At 44.1% G+C, this 14,990-nt stretch overlaps 1 protein-coding gene across 1 annotated transcript in view; it reads left to right on the top strand.

Annotated features, from left to right (window-relative positions):
• Nucleotides 1-14,990, top strand: part of LOC147892450 (putative apyrase 5) — a 77,001-nt gene that overhangs the window by 7,309 nt on the left and 54,702 nt on the right. Inside the window, exons 2-3 of the mRNA XM_087387116.1 lie at nucleotides 4,092-4,204; nucleotides 12,614-12,721. Of these exons, the coding sequence (XP_087243242.1) occupies nucleotides 4,092-4,204; nucleotides 12,614-12,721 (221 nt within the window). The remainder of the gene's footprint in view (nucleotides 1-4,091; nucleotides 4,205-12,613; nucleotides 12,722-14,990) is intronic.

Below are 14,990 nucleotides of genomic sequence, written 5' to 3'. Positions count from 1 at the left end.
AGGCTACCAAAGAGAGCATGGGAGGCAAGCAAGAGACCTCAAAAAACAAACAAGAGCAAGATGCTATCATCTGGATGGGGGTATGACATTAAAGGCTGGTTCCAAAGATGGGAAGTTGCTTCTTACCTAGTTGCAATGCCAAGGGAAGAGGAGAAAGGACATTTTCTACAGCCCTTTTAGAAGCACTACACAGTAAATGGCAATCAGCGAAGAAAAGAACCAAATATGAATATTATTGTGAGAATATCAACCCCAACTATTGGACCACATACTCTCAGAAAGAGAACAAAGCACACAAATATATATGCACACCTATCTCTCTCAGGGCAAGAAGAAGCATCGCAATCATCCGAACTCGATCACACTCCCTAGAAGTGGAGAAAAAAGCATGGGAAGGAGTATCAAGGAAACAAAGACTCTGCCAGCTATGCAACTTAGATGAAGTGGAAAATGAGGCACATGTTCTTTTGACATGTCCGCGATATGAGCATCTAAGAGAAGATTTCAGCAATGTCACGCAGCATCACAACAGTTTGGAGAGCTTGCTTTCCCATCCTCACCTCGCAGCCTTGGGCAATTACATTACCAAGGTCCTTGCATACTGTGACCAATGTATTACACAGGTAGCAACATGCTAGCTGTCCACTCCACCCTTCTTCAAAGAAGGAGACTTTTTGTAACATTCCATTGGGTCCCATGGGTCGATTTCAGGGCCCCAGAGGACGATAACAATAGTTTCTTTCTTTCTTTCTTTCTCTCAAGTTTAGGCTGCAATGTTGACATGGTATCAGAGCTGCATGTTGCCTAGAAGCAAGTTGGGCTTGGACCTTGATTGGCAGCAGTTGTGAACAGTTCTGAGGGTGCTGCTTGATGAGTCCTGGGTATGGTTGCCGCCCATATCCCACCCACCCTTAACTGCATCGTGCATTGATGAATCCATCGCCGTGTCTTGATTGTGCGGAGATTGCACAATATAGTGTATTGTGGGCAGATTGGGAAAAAAGCTGACCCATAGTCGAAGTCAATCTGAGGACGTGGCTACTATGGGTCACACACGACTGTCTGGAGAAGGCCATTGCGGGCATGGACAGCGAGGGATTTACAATTTTTTGAAGAACACGACGTAGCAGCCTCTTGTCGCTTCCTACATTCCCATCTAGCCTCCCTTCTTTTCTTTCCCCAGCCACCCTCTATATCTCTTCTCCTTTCCCACTCACCTTCCCTTTAATCAGGGCTGTTCATCGGACTTTCAGCACAAATGCTTGGAGTGGATCCATGGCACCCCTATGTATGGGCACGGAAGATAAATTTGACAGATCCAAGTATGCTCATTGGAAGATGAACATGAAGGTATGGTTCATCCACAAAAGGCCTCTGGGAAATTGTTAAGGGGTACGAAGGGTAGCCCCAATGTCCAAAGAACTCAATGCAATGGGACGCGGATCGGGAGCTTTTCTTGAGGAATTGTGAGATTGGGAGGACCGGGATTCTAAGGTACACTCGGTGTTGGTGCGGGCTATTATGAAGGTCTCCCCGGTGGTGCAAACCTTGACTTGTGCTTCTGAAATGTTGTCCAAGTTGGAGGATCTCTATGTCGGGTATTCCATCATGCGGGCTGCCTCTTTGCAGGGTCAGCTATCTAGTTTTGAGTTTCCTGCAGGTAGCTTGATGCAGTCGTTGTCAGTTGGCTACACTTATATAACCTAACGAAATTAGTTGGATTTCGATCCGAGGAGGTATTTGTTCGACTGTTCGAAGGTAAGCTGAATGTGTCTCATGGTGGTGATCAGGCATCTTTGACAATGTAGAAGAAAGGACGGAGCCGGTGTTATGCATGTGGGAAGAGATGTCACTTGGCAAAAGATTGCTGGTCTAAGGACAAGGGCAAATCTAAAGACAAGGACATGACTTCATCAACACAAGCACATGATGATAGGTTAGATGATTCGAGGGCAGCTCTTGCTCAGGAAAATCAGATTGTACTTGCTTTGTAGCAGTAAGGTATGAGTCCCCCCCTCTTATGTGCCACAGCTAGAGAGGGCTTGTGGGTGGGAGAGCGGGCTGATAACAGCTCCTATAAAACTGAAATCTAGCAAGTTAGGTAAGCTTTGGAGCTGGAAACGTAAGCTTTGGACTTGGAGCTATGAACTAGATGCGAGGCAGTCGGGAGATGCAGATGCACAAGTGATAGCATACGGGAGGCATCTACTCAAGTTGGGGGCTATCCACGACTTGATCATATATATCGGTCTCCGGAGATGGCCATCATTTGGTGGGATGTTTCCCACATGGTAGAGGGAGAAGCACAGCACACTACCTGTTGGGCCCACTAGCTTTCGTCTCACGGATACACGATTTTACTGTGCTTCCTCCTCCTCTCGGTGCCGACCACTCATACCTTGCTTTCTGTATCTCGGCCGCCATGCCAGTCATGAGGAGGGCCCCTCCACCACCCACTCGCGTTTAGATCCATTTTGATCATGCTCTTGACCCGGTGTACGCGAGCCACTTGGCTTCAGAGCTTCTAGTCTTGCTTTGATATGGACCTCGCTAATGCGTGAGTGATACAAGATGTTGCCGCCAGATCCTTTCCCACGACTCGATTTTCACGTGTCCGAGACTGGAAGATGCCCCAAAACCCCTGATTTGATGACTAGTGCAGAGAGATGGGAGCCCACCTCACACGTAAGCGAGCATTGGGACATTTGACTTCACCAGAGGCACATTGGATCTCATGCCGAGTGACAGAGTAAGAAGTGGGCTTTCCTCATATACAGGATGGATGAGGTGATCGGATCCTTTCACGGAGGAGATCCTACTATAGACTGGGGGATCCTATCGGAGGGGAAGCTGCCCATCCCCATCACAGATCCAGTAGTCTAGCATACATATGCATGCTCCCTCTATGATGTCTTGGGGCAGGCACCGCTTGACATGTCCTCTATGCCCAGACCCATCACGCGTCACTTGTTTGCTGCACAGAATATACGGGCTGCCCTCCTCCGGCTTCATAACCGGAGATCACTAGATCATGAGGGACTGCGCACCGAGCACTTTGCACATGGATAAGAGGTCTTGACCCTGGTTCTCGCACAGTTGTTCAACCATGCGGTATGCCATGGCTTCCCACCTACCTAGAGCACTTCCACCATAGTATCAATACACAAGGTAGGTGATCCCACGTACACTGGGAACTACTGCACTGTGATTGGCCACACTCTGGCTAAGATATATGGGTTGGTACTAGAGAGGGAGATCAGTAGCCACACAAAGGGTCACAGGCAGTGGGCTCTTGGGCAGGCAGGTTTTCGGAGACAGCACTCCACCTTGGACCACATCTTCACGCTTTTCTTTGCAAAAAAAAAAGAGAGAGAAAAGTTCTATTTGAACAAAGTGCAACGCAAGTGGATGCCATATGCACCTGCATAGTTTCAAGGGTAGGGCAGGTTGGCATCACGTTGACATGTAGGATGGCCTAAGTAGGATCAAATCCAGGACTTGTTACATTGGTAAATTCTATCCGCCTGCTTCAAAAGATGTCTTGTTTTGTCAGACTGGAGAGACTTGTAGGAAGTCCCTTTTTTGTGGTGGGGGTGAGGCTGGGTGTGCACCCACCAAAATTCTCAGCTGTGGGCTCTTTATGTATTTTACTTTGTAGAGATCAGACATTTAATGCTTCAAGTGTGAAGTGTTTTGGTTTCACAATGCTACATTTTTTTCCACGTTAGTGGTGTTGCAAAGCCTCTGAGAACAGAATTTAGCCATGTTGAGCATCATATGTTATGGTTAATAAGCCCTTGCCCATGTTCAAAGCAGTTTTAGATCATAATGCATCTGATGAGAAAGTGTTTGTGTTTTGAGTTGTATAGTTATTATGAGGCAAAAGTTAGTCCCATTGTGAAGCCCAGACATAACTGTTTCAAAAGGCTCTTATGAATTTGTTGCTATATAATATAAAGGTGCCATTTCAATAATTTTCCCTGCTGCCTGTCACTCTGAAGTCTTTGTATTCTCCTGTGCCATTCATGATTCGGTTCTTACCAGTTTTTGTTCACAGCAAACCCAAGATTCTTTTTGGTGGTTTTGAGCAGGTACAGATGAAGGCGTTTTTGCTTGGGTAGCTGCTAATTATGCCCTTGGTAGTCTTGGAAGAAGTCCAAAAGATACCACTGGAATAATTGAACTGGGTGGGGCTTCTGCCCAGGTTTTCTCTCATACTTCCCTCCCAACTTACCCATTCTTTTATATCTGCTGGAGGATTGTCTGGTTATGGTTAATCCATCTGCTCATTTACAAGCTCGGCCTTCCTTTGCGGTTTATTAGTATTGCCTTGCTGGAGGAATGTTTTAGCTGGACTTACCTATTATGTTATACATTTGCTGGAGGATTTTCCTCTCATGGTTGAATCTGTTAAACACTGGGCCTTCCTTGGCAGTAAACTTCATGTTAATCAGTACTGCCTTGCTAGATGAATGCTTTGGTTGGGACTTGGAAGTAAATTTTGTTAAAGTAATTACACACACACACACACACTTTTTTTTTGTGAAACCAGTAGCTATATTATTAACATGAAATCAATGTACATGGCATTAGACTCCAAAAGGAGCCTAATGGAAAAACTCAAAAACAGTCAGAAAACACTTCAAGACTAGTAGCATCCAAGTCCTTTGCAGCATAACTATCATATAAAGATTGCTTGAGGGACATTCTGAAGAAGGCATATGCCTGAGGAAACTGTTGTCCCATCCTAGAATGCAATCGCTTCACACACACACACACACACACACACTTTTTTGTGGGAAGAAATCTTTTATTGCTGTAGAATATTTACATTCATAGTTACTTCAATCGAACGAGTTTGAAAGCAATCATAGAATGATTGTTGCAGAGATCGTTTGAAAAAAAGAAAAGATGAAAAAAGTGGATCACCAAAGACTCTATGATTTCTGTCCATCCATAAAGTCCATAGGGTCCAATAACGCACCCATACAAAAAATAAATCAAAACCTTGTCTCTGTGGATGAAAGCCAAACAACCAGAAAAATCTGCCAAAAGTAACAGTAGGAAATCGCTGTCGAAGCCTCTGTCTGATGAGAGCAATGAGATCAGAAGTATTTGGACAGGACCAAAAGATATGAAACACTGATTCAGTAGAGTGCTGGCATCTGTGACAAACAGCTGAAACAATATGTCTGTGTGCAAGTAACTGTCCAGATGGAAAAATGCCAAGGAGAACTCGCCATAGGAAAAGCTGTTGTCGAAGAGGGACTTTGTAATGCCAAAGGAGGCGCAGCCTTTTTCGCCACCACTTCATGGGGCGATCCATATGCCAAACAATATTTGCTCTGTGGGAAATCCAAGGTGGAGGTAATAACACTTTATACAGTGATGACACTGTGATATGTGAGAGCTTCAAAGGGCGGACGTATAAGGAAGGAGAGCATAAAATCCAATCCTCAAGCCGATTCTGAAGCTCCAAATGAGGTACCGGCAAGTACGGTTGGAGCATTGCTGAAATTTTATGCCATAAAGGACAATAGTGAGCTGCCAAACCATACTTGCGAGCAACCATAGAAAAAGATAAAATTGTGCCATCATCCTGAAGTACATCCGCCACAGATGAAATGCCTTTGAAAGAGAGAAAATAAGAACGTATGGGTTCTTGTATGGCCAACAGAGGGTGGAATACTTTAGACCAAAAAATATTCTCTATCCTCAAAGAGTTCCCCGACAGAGAGTCCCTGCCATGCCATTCCAAGTGGGATAAGATGTGTTTCCAATCAAGAAGCAGACGAGAGACAAAAGGGCAGCCTCTGATCTTGCCTTGGATAGAGCCAAATAAAAAATCCCACTGAGTAGGGTGCCAATTCCCAAAGGCAGATGTTTGAAGATGTAATAAGAGAGAACGTATTTATGAAAGCCCAGGGCTGATCTCCTTGCATAAACTGTATCATCATTTTCCCTCTGTGAGCAAGTAAATGCATTTGAATATTGAGAATGTTCAGACCCCCATGCATCTTTGGAGAACAAAGACGATGCATAGAGAGTAATCCGAGACTTTTCTTGCCATGTTTTGAACGCCAGAAAATTTCCATGATAGCTGACATAAATGAAACCAGATCTACCTTAGTGAACATAGTGAGAGGCAGATAAAATTGTATGTATGCTATCAAAATGGATTGTGTGATTCGCAGACAAACATGTAATGGCCAAGTTGCAAGCACCCAATCAGTTTGTTGTGAACGGGTAAGTCCCCAGCCTAAAGGATAACCAAGATGTCGAATGAATTGAGAAGCGGGGACAATTTCTCCAGGCCACAGAAGGTTGTGCCATTCTTGTGCATGTAACGGCAGCAATTTTGATTTCTGAAAATTTACCCGAAGGCCAGCAGCTAAACCATATGTGGAAAGAGCATGCATAATCATGGACAGATCAGCCCGAGTATTTTTTGGAGTAAAGAATGAGTCATCAGCATATGCCTGAGCAATCATGCTGTGACTGCCAAGAATCTCCAAACCGTGCAACTGGTCAGTATCCAAGAGGTGATCCAGATATTGAAGCAGTGGATGAGTGGCTATGGCAAAAAGTAAAGCACTCAGGGGACATCCTTGCCTGACAGAGCAAGCAAGAGTCCAGGATGGAGAAATATCGCCTGAGAGTATGCAGGCAGCTTCACTATCTTGATATAACCAAGTAATGAGTTGCTGCATTTTTGTGCCAAAACCCAATGCTTGCATAGTCGATGAAATAAAATCCCACCGAACAGTATCAAAGGCTTTGGCAATATCAACTTGCAATAACAAAACACCCTGCTGTGTGTATTTGGCATATTCAATTCCAATGTAGGCATTAGCAATGTTATCGGTGATATGCCTGTGTGGGACAAAGCCATATTGAGCAGGATGCAACCCATCATGTAAAATCCCCTTTAGCCAATCGACAATCATTTTGGTGGTGACTTTGTAAATTACTGGCATAAGAGTGATAGGTCTCCAATCTGCCAAAGACTCACAAATTTGTTTTTTGGGAAGGAGTTTAACAAGACCTCTCTTCCATGTGTCCGGCATTTTCTGATTTTGCCACGCAGCATTCACCATATATAGCAATGAATGCTTCAAAATAGGCCAGTATGCTAGAAAAAATTCGACTGTTAAACCATCCCATCCAAGGGATGTCCATCTGCCACATGATTTGATCGCATTTGACAGTTCCCTCTGAGTAAAGGGTTCCTCCAATTCCAAAGCTTGAGTGGGGGAAATGATAGGAGAAACATGTTGTAACAGTAAATTTCGTGCAAGCAAAATCTGTTGCGAGGGAGGAATTGCAGAGCCAAATTGCTAAGAGAAATGATGCACACAAATAGAAGCAAGCTGTGACCGTGAAGTAGTCCATGATCCATCTGGCATAAGCACTCTGCAAATTTCTGTTTTGATTCTCCTCTGATGTAAACTTTTGAAAAATTCTTTGGAAGAGCAGCCTTTATCTGTAAAGGCTCTTTGTCTTGCTCTAGTCTCCCATTTTGCCAGTTTCCTGTGATCATTTAGTTTAAGACAATGTCTGGCCCGGCATAGTGTTGTGTGCTCATGCATGGACAATGACCGACTGAGTTCAGTGAGGTCTTGACAAGTAGATTTGGCCTGAGCAATGGTTTCCCTCAGGGTCTTCATGTAAGACTTGCCATAAGCTCTGATCACCGCTTGCATTTTAGAAATAAAAGAATCCCAGGCACCATCAACATGAAGATGGCTGCTAGAGGAGAGACAATGAGCTGCTTCAGTAACCATTGCCTTGAAGTCAGCATGTTGCAAATAACTATTGTTTATAATTAGATGTCTCCTGTGTGGCAATCTATCATCTGGCATATTATGAAAAGCTAACCGCAACCATAGTGGTGCATGGTCTGAATGGACAAAGGCATAGTCAATCCACATTTTGCATGTGAAATCCCCATTTTGTTGGGGAGCGACACTATACCAACGATCCAGACGTGCCTGATAGGCAGAAAGAGCATTATGTTGAAAAGTGTAGCCTAGTGACAAAGGCTGTAATTCCTTCCAAAGGTCAACCAGATCCAGATGCAGAAGTAGTTGAGACCATGCATGCCTTTTAGGAGATAACATATGGTCATGTCTGGAGGTGTTGTCTTCCTGTTGTGGAGCATTATTGAAATCCCCACATATGTAGGCATGATATCTCCATGGATATTGTTGCATGGCTTCCCAAATTGCAGTTCTTTCTCTAGAGGACTGAGGTGCATAAACTGAAGCAAATTCAAACACCTCTCCTCTAATAATGCATTGGAGAACAAGTCATCTGTCTTTGTTGTCATTTAATGCAATGACTGGTTGAAGCTCATGTTTGATCAGAAGGACAACCCCTGAGAAAGAGTGCTCCCCAGCATAGAAAATATCATATCCACAGTAGTGTCCTGTCTTGCCTGCATAAATATGTTGGTTGTGTTCTTGTAATGCCACTATGTCAGGCTGAAATCTGTTGATGTACAGCCACACAGATTTCCATTTCCCACTGTCACAGATGCCCTGAACATTGAGTGTAAAACATTTGATGTGAGCAGTCATATGTACAGGTATTTATAGTAATGTAACAACTATTTACAGTAGCAAAATTTATGAGGTCAGCCTTGCATTTCTATCTCAGGGTCGAGGCCTCGCCCCTGAGAAGAAGTAGCCGCCTGAGAAGTAGACAGCAAAGCAGCAACCTCTTCTTCAGGGAAGAGTGTTCTGCTGGCTGTTACTGCAGCCCATGTAATCCCAATTCCTGTATTTATCTCTGGGGTATTTGCGCTAGAAGATGTACCATTCCAAGTGCGGGGGGGTGGAATTCTTCGAGCAGAAATAACTTTTCTTGGACTTTGCCAGCCATCAATTGAAGGTTGCTGTCCTTTGGTCGAGGATTGAATAACAGGAGGTGAATGTGAAGTGAGATTCCCATTGGGAGCCAGTGGAGCTTTGCCTTTATCCTGACTCCCAGCAGGCTGTCTACTGCTTTTATTTTTGTTGGCCACTGGAGTGGGAACAGCTTTAGTAGGCATGGAAACTGGCAAAGTGGCATGAGGCATTTTATGTTGATTCATTGGACACTGTGAAGCCATGTGTCCAAACTTTTTGCATTCAAAACAGGCCCCTGCAAATAAACCCCATTGAGTTTATAAAAAGCACTTTCCATGTTCACATTATTCACCGTGACTGAATAAGAGTCCGGTGTGGGATTGTCAGTATCCCAGAGAATGCAAAATCTGTTTGAGTTGCCATTTGGCCGTGGTGGGCAAACCACTTTACCTAAAGATGCTGCAATTTTAGGCAAAAGCGAGGCCATACATTGGGGGAAATCAACAACTTCAACCCAAACCGGGCATCTGTGTCGGATTAAAGCTTGAAAATCCCTTGTGGGAGACCATGGCAAGACATGCATCATTTGCTGCCCAAAAAAAAGAGGTGAATGTTCCAAAAGCATTTGTCTATGGATCTCATCCACCATGATGACCTCAAAAAAGCCCCTGGCTGCATAGTGTACTTTACGAACAAAAGAGCCAGCCAATGTGCGTGTCAGCCAGTTGCCTATCTCTGCAGCAGGGGGCATCCGGCCTGGAAAAAATAATATGACTGCATTCTTGGCATATTCCCTGACTGGATCGACAATTTCATCGACCTCAACCATGAGGCCAACTGAAGGAACCGAGTCTTTCCACTCTTTTCTCGTATCTGCAAATTCTTCATGCATTACATCATATACCAGTTGAGCCTCAAGAGTCTCATGCATTGGGTCATTCTGACCCTCAACCTGCTTTTGCTTCTTGTAGGGAGCCGAACGCTCCTTTTGAAACGTTTTTTCATATGAATACTCTGCCATGACTTTGAAAGAAAGGAAGCTTGAGAATGAAGTACCTGTAAAAGAGTAGTGAAAGCCAAAAAAACCAGTCCCAAAGAAATATTCACTGGAAGTCCACCAGAGAGGATAAAGAAGAGTATAGTTGGGGAGGAGATAGCAGAGGGAATTGTAAAAGTTAGGCTGGAACACTAGACTGGTAGAGAAGACAGCGGGGCCCAAAAGGCTTTAAGGATTTGTATGGCAGGAAGTACAGGAACTGTACGGAGGGGACCAGCGTACGGAAAAAAACTGTAAGAAAAAGGAACCGGGCTGTGTACGTGAAATTGCAGAGGGGAACCAGGAGTGACGCAAAAGTACGGGAAACGTACAAGCGTACGGACGCTGTACGGCTACCGTACAGCTGTACGGATGGGGCTGCACAGGGTAATCGAGGAGAAAGAAAGAGACAAGCGGCGTAGACCTCACTTGGATCAGACGAAACACCTAGGGAAACGTGAAAAAGTTACGGGCCTGTAGGAAAGCGCTGCGAGCAGAGTAAAAGTCTGTACGGAAACGGCCGTACGGTCTGTACGGGTAGCCGTACAGGTGGTATGGGATGCCGCAGAAGGCACGACGGGCACCGGATCCTGGTAAGTTCCTCAGCTCTCCTCGACGCTCCTCAACACCTCACGCCACACACTCTTTTTTTTTGGTAAAATCCATTGTATTTATAAGCTCATGAATTTACAATATGGGAAGTCTCCCACACACTAGCATAGAACTCCGAAAGAGAGCCCGATAGAAGAACTCAAAAACAAGTAGAGAACACTTCAAGGCAAGTAGCATCCAAATCCCTTGCAGCAAGACTGTCATGTAAAGACTGCTTAAGGGACATTCTGAAGAAAATATATGCCTGAGGAAACTGTTGACCCATCCTAGAATGCAGTCTCTGTGTCCAGATGGTCCATAATACCCAAAAGCGAGTCCAATGAAAGAAAAGGAGTAATGGAGACATCTGAGATGAGCAGCATCCAAACATCCAGAAAAGTTTCCCAAATCTGATAGAAGGGAACCGAAGCCGCAGTAAATGAGAAACATGAGTGATCAATGTGCGAGAGTGCGGGCAAAACCATAATAAGTGAGGAACTGTCTCGCGGGGATGAGAGCAACGGGGGCAGAAAGGAGAAGCAATGCGGCGAGCTGCCAATTTCACCCCAATGGAAAAGGCTCCCACTATACATCTCCAAAAGAAAAGCCTCTGTTTCAATGGCAATTTGGTTTTCCAGATTTTCATGAGACGGGATTGCCACCAAGATAAAGGCCTATCCAAATTCCAAAGAGTGTTGGCATGCTTGTCAATCCATGGCTGTGGAAGAAGAAATCTGTAAACCTTCGAGGAAGTCAGATTGTGTATCGAGAGTGTATGTGTAGCAGGAGGTATGGAAGTCAAATTCCAGTCCATTAATCTGTCCTGTGCAAACAGTGGAGGAACCGGAACAAATGGCTGCAACATAGTTGAAAGTGTTCTCCAAATGGATCTATGATGCAGGCCCAAGGAGAATGTCCTGCAAGCTTGTGGAAATGAAAGTGTATAGCCTTGTTGATCCACAACATCACCAACAAATCTTATGCCCAATTTCATGAGATTATATGCTTTGATAGGTGCCTGTAAAGCGAGAGGCGATGCAAACACCTTGCTCCAATGGATGCTTTCCAATCGAAAAGAATTGCCATGATGAGAGGAAGCACCTGTCCATTTTGCATATGAAAGAATTCTCTTCCAATCATGAAGAAAAGCAGTAGAAACAGGGCAACCAGGAATTTTTCCCTGAAAGGTAGATAAAACTGCTTCCCAGTGATCTGTAATCCAATGCCCATATGCATGGGAAGCCATGTTTCCACACATTCTCACGCCACACACTCACCATATACACACTCACACACACACACACACACACACACACACACACACACACACACACACCCCACACACACACACACACACACACGCGCGCGCGCATGCACGCATGCACGCACGCATTTGTTTTTGTTTTTGTTTTTTTTTGGGGTGAAAACTTTGAATGCTTTATATTACAAGGTAGTCATCCCAAAACTAGGAAGCTGAAAAAGTACATCAAGAGAATTTCTCTGCGTAGGACAAATATACATCGTACTCTATGTAGTGAGTTTGCAGACAATCAAAGAGTGATTGCTGCAAAGAACGATGAAAGAAAACAAAAGGCGAAAACATAGGATCGCCAAAGACTCTGTGGTTTCTATCTTTCCAGAGAGTCCAGAGTGCCCAATAGTGAACCTAGGTAAAGAACAACTCAAAATCCGGCTGTCGAGGATATATCCCAAAAAGCCAGAAAAGCTTCCTGAAAGAAGTCTGAGGAAATCTCAGTTGCAATCTCTAAAACTTCTTGATGAACTACATATTGTAGACAAGTCGATCGCATATGTACATCTAAATGTACATAAAGCTAGCATGCTGGCCTCTTGGTTTGCCTATGGGAGTGAAGGCCAACAGTGGAGGGTCTTATCACCTGAAAATTCTGTTTTGGGCTTTGGGGGTGTGCATGCAAAAAGTGGATGAGAATTCTGAATTTTTTTAAAGAAAGGAAAGTTTATCAACAGAAATAGGTTCATACTTTGCTTGAACAAAAGAGAACAGAAAGGCTTTTTTTGCTGTAGATTGTATATTGTTTAGGATGAAGTGTTACATGTTATAACGATTGTAATTTTGATTCATTGTTGTCTCACTTCATCTGAAATTATTTTGTAGATTACATTCGTACCTGAGGTGGCGCCGCCTCCAGATTTTTTAGAGACTATAGAGCTAGGAGGAGTAACATACACTCTTTATACACATAGCTTTCTCCACTTGGGCCAGGTTTGTTCCTTCACATTTGACTAATTGCGATGTGTAGGAGGATGTTGAGCTTAGATTCTTCGCCTTGCTTGTGCAACCGTTTGTCATACAAGTGTATTCACGTTGCTGAAATTCTACTTGTAAGTGGTAAGTGCTGTATTATTTTCTTTGTCAATCTAAGTTCAGTGTCAAGGGGAGTTGAAATTTTCTAAAAGTATGTATTTCCCTATCTTGAAGTTTGCAAAAAGGACAATTAGTTAGTACCGACAGTAGGTAATTAGAATGATTGCTAATACCAGCTGGAAGCATTAGATAGATGATTTACATTTATGGACCCCCAGATCCACAATCTCTCCATTAGATGACCTCACGTATGACTCCCATAGTTTACTCCCTAGAGTCACTTATGTTCAGGGAGGGCACAAGGCAGCTCCCAAGGAGTGCATAAAGCGACTCTGAGTTATTATAGAGTACCTACATTGTAGTTAAAAAATAAAGACAGTAAACAGTCTTTTGGTTTTGGTTTAAACTCCTTCATGAGGGCCACGGCCTCACGATATACCAATCCATTTTCGCTCCTTCCTAGCGGCCTCGACCTTGGCTAATGCAATTGCTTATTGGTTCAGTTGAGATAAAGAAAGAAAGATGTATTAACACCTTCAGGAGCCCTCGTGGGCCTATGAGACAAGGTACAATCAGAAAAATTAACTCATAGAAGCCACTATGGGCTGAGGCAAGGGCTCGTTAGGGCCCTTGTGGAGTGCTATACTAAGGAACTCAAAAACCCAAAACTAGTACTGAAAACAAAAACTCAGAAATCTTGAGATGACAAGAGATGTGATCGAGTGTCATCTATGATCCTGGTACCATGGCAGCGCTCTGGTGGGATGTGAAGACACATTGTTTATCTTCCTCTGTCATGTCGTCTCTCATTGCGGTTGGCGACGGGGTCTCTGTGATCTCTGTATCTGGTGAGCCATATCTAGATGTTGTTTATGTCCCTCTGTCATGCCGTCTCTCGTTGCAGTTGGGGACGGGGTCTCCGTGACTCTGTATTTGGTGAGCCATCCAAGAGTGACACCTCGACTATGGCGGTCCCCTATGAGTAGAGCTGCGATGGAATGGACATCCGTCATGGGTGCTCTGGTCACCCTTTGCATCGTGCGTGGTCTCGTCTCTGGCTCTGTAGCTCCGCGTGGTCTCTACCCGCTGATCCACTTTGGCCTCATATCAGCTAGCTCCTCCTCCACTCCACTATGTCATGGGGCTGAGTCAAATGCGTAGAAATCTATGACATGTCGTCGTGCTCCATCCATCTTTGTCTCTTGCGGCATCGTCAGCCCGTCCTGTCTAATTTGTCTCAGTTGGTCTCTCGATGTCGCCGCATCTCGATCAAATAGAGACCAAGGTATGATACTGTTGATCTCATCCCATGGGATCAAGGGGTATGGGGCATCCAAGCTGCACTGGAAGGGGGGAGTTGGTCTATGTAAATATCATGATTGGTAAACCTTCTAGATATCCGTGCATACCAGGCAGTGCTAACCCCTCTCTCTGAGTTGGGGCATCTTGTCTAAACCCTTACAATTAGGCTTTACCATAGGAAGTGCTTATGGGTGAGGTGGTAACTAGGATAAGGTTGTAGGATTTTGGACAGACTTTCCCATTGGTGCGTGTGGCTCAAGAATATTTAAATTATGGGAGGTGATTGTTGGAGTCCATGTACTTTCTTCTTTTTTATCTCCGAAGAGATCCTAGACAGCTTTTAGACCATACAAGTCATCTTGAAGGCACAAGTTTGGTTGTGGTTGATACCTCATTCTTATTTTAGTCTATAAAGCTTATTTTGAGTTTGCTTTGCGTAGAGATCTTTTGTTTTTGTTTGCTGGTGTAATAATGGCATGTGTGTATAGCTGGACTAGGAGACTTAATGTGATTTTCAGCATTTCCCTGTCTATTCATGTCCAGTCCAGTTGGATAAAAAGGGATTCTGGTTTTTTTGGCATAATCATTATATCTGTGGTGATACTCATACTAATTGCACCTTGGCTTCTAGATTTTGTGCATACTCTCACTGTTTCCACGTTGTAGCCTAGATTTAGATGCTTGTTGGGGAGAGACTAAAATGAAAACATTTAGATTTCACAAGCAGTTGTAGCTTGAATGAAGAGCTTTTGGACTACCTTTTGATTAGCCTTCTCCTTTAGTGTCAGCCTTCGTCATGGCTGAGTCTGCCCTTCACCTCCGGAGTGTCGACAGAAACTCAGTACAAAGACTTTGTATAAATGGA

This window comes from Dipteris shenzhenensis, chromosome 16 (assembly GCF_047967505.1).
Source record: "Dipteris shenzhenensis isolate YYH24624 ecotype China chromosome 16, Dip_SZ_1.0, whole genome shotgun sequence".
In the NCBI taxonomy this organism is placed as follows: domain Eukaryota; kingdom Viridiplantae; phylum Streptophyta; class Polypodiopsida; order Gleicheniales; family Dipteridaceae; genus Dipteris; species Dipteris shenzhenensis.
This window is presented reverse-complemented; position numbering and strand designations above follow the sequence as displayed.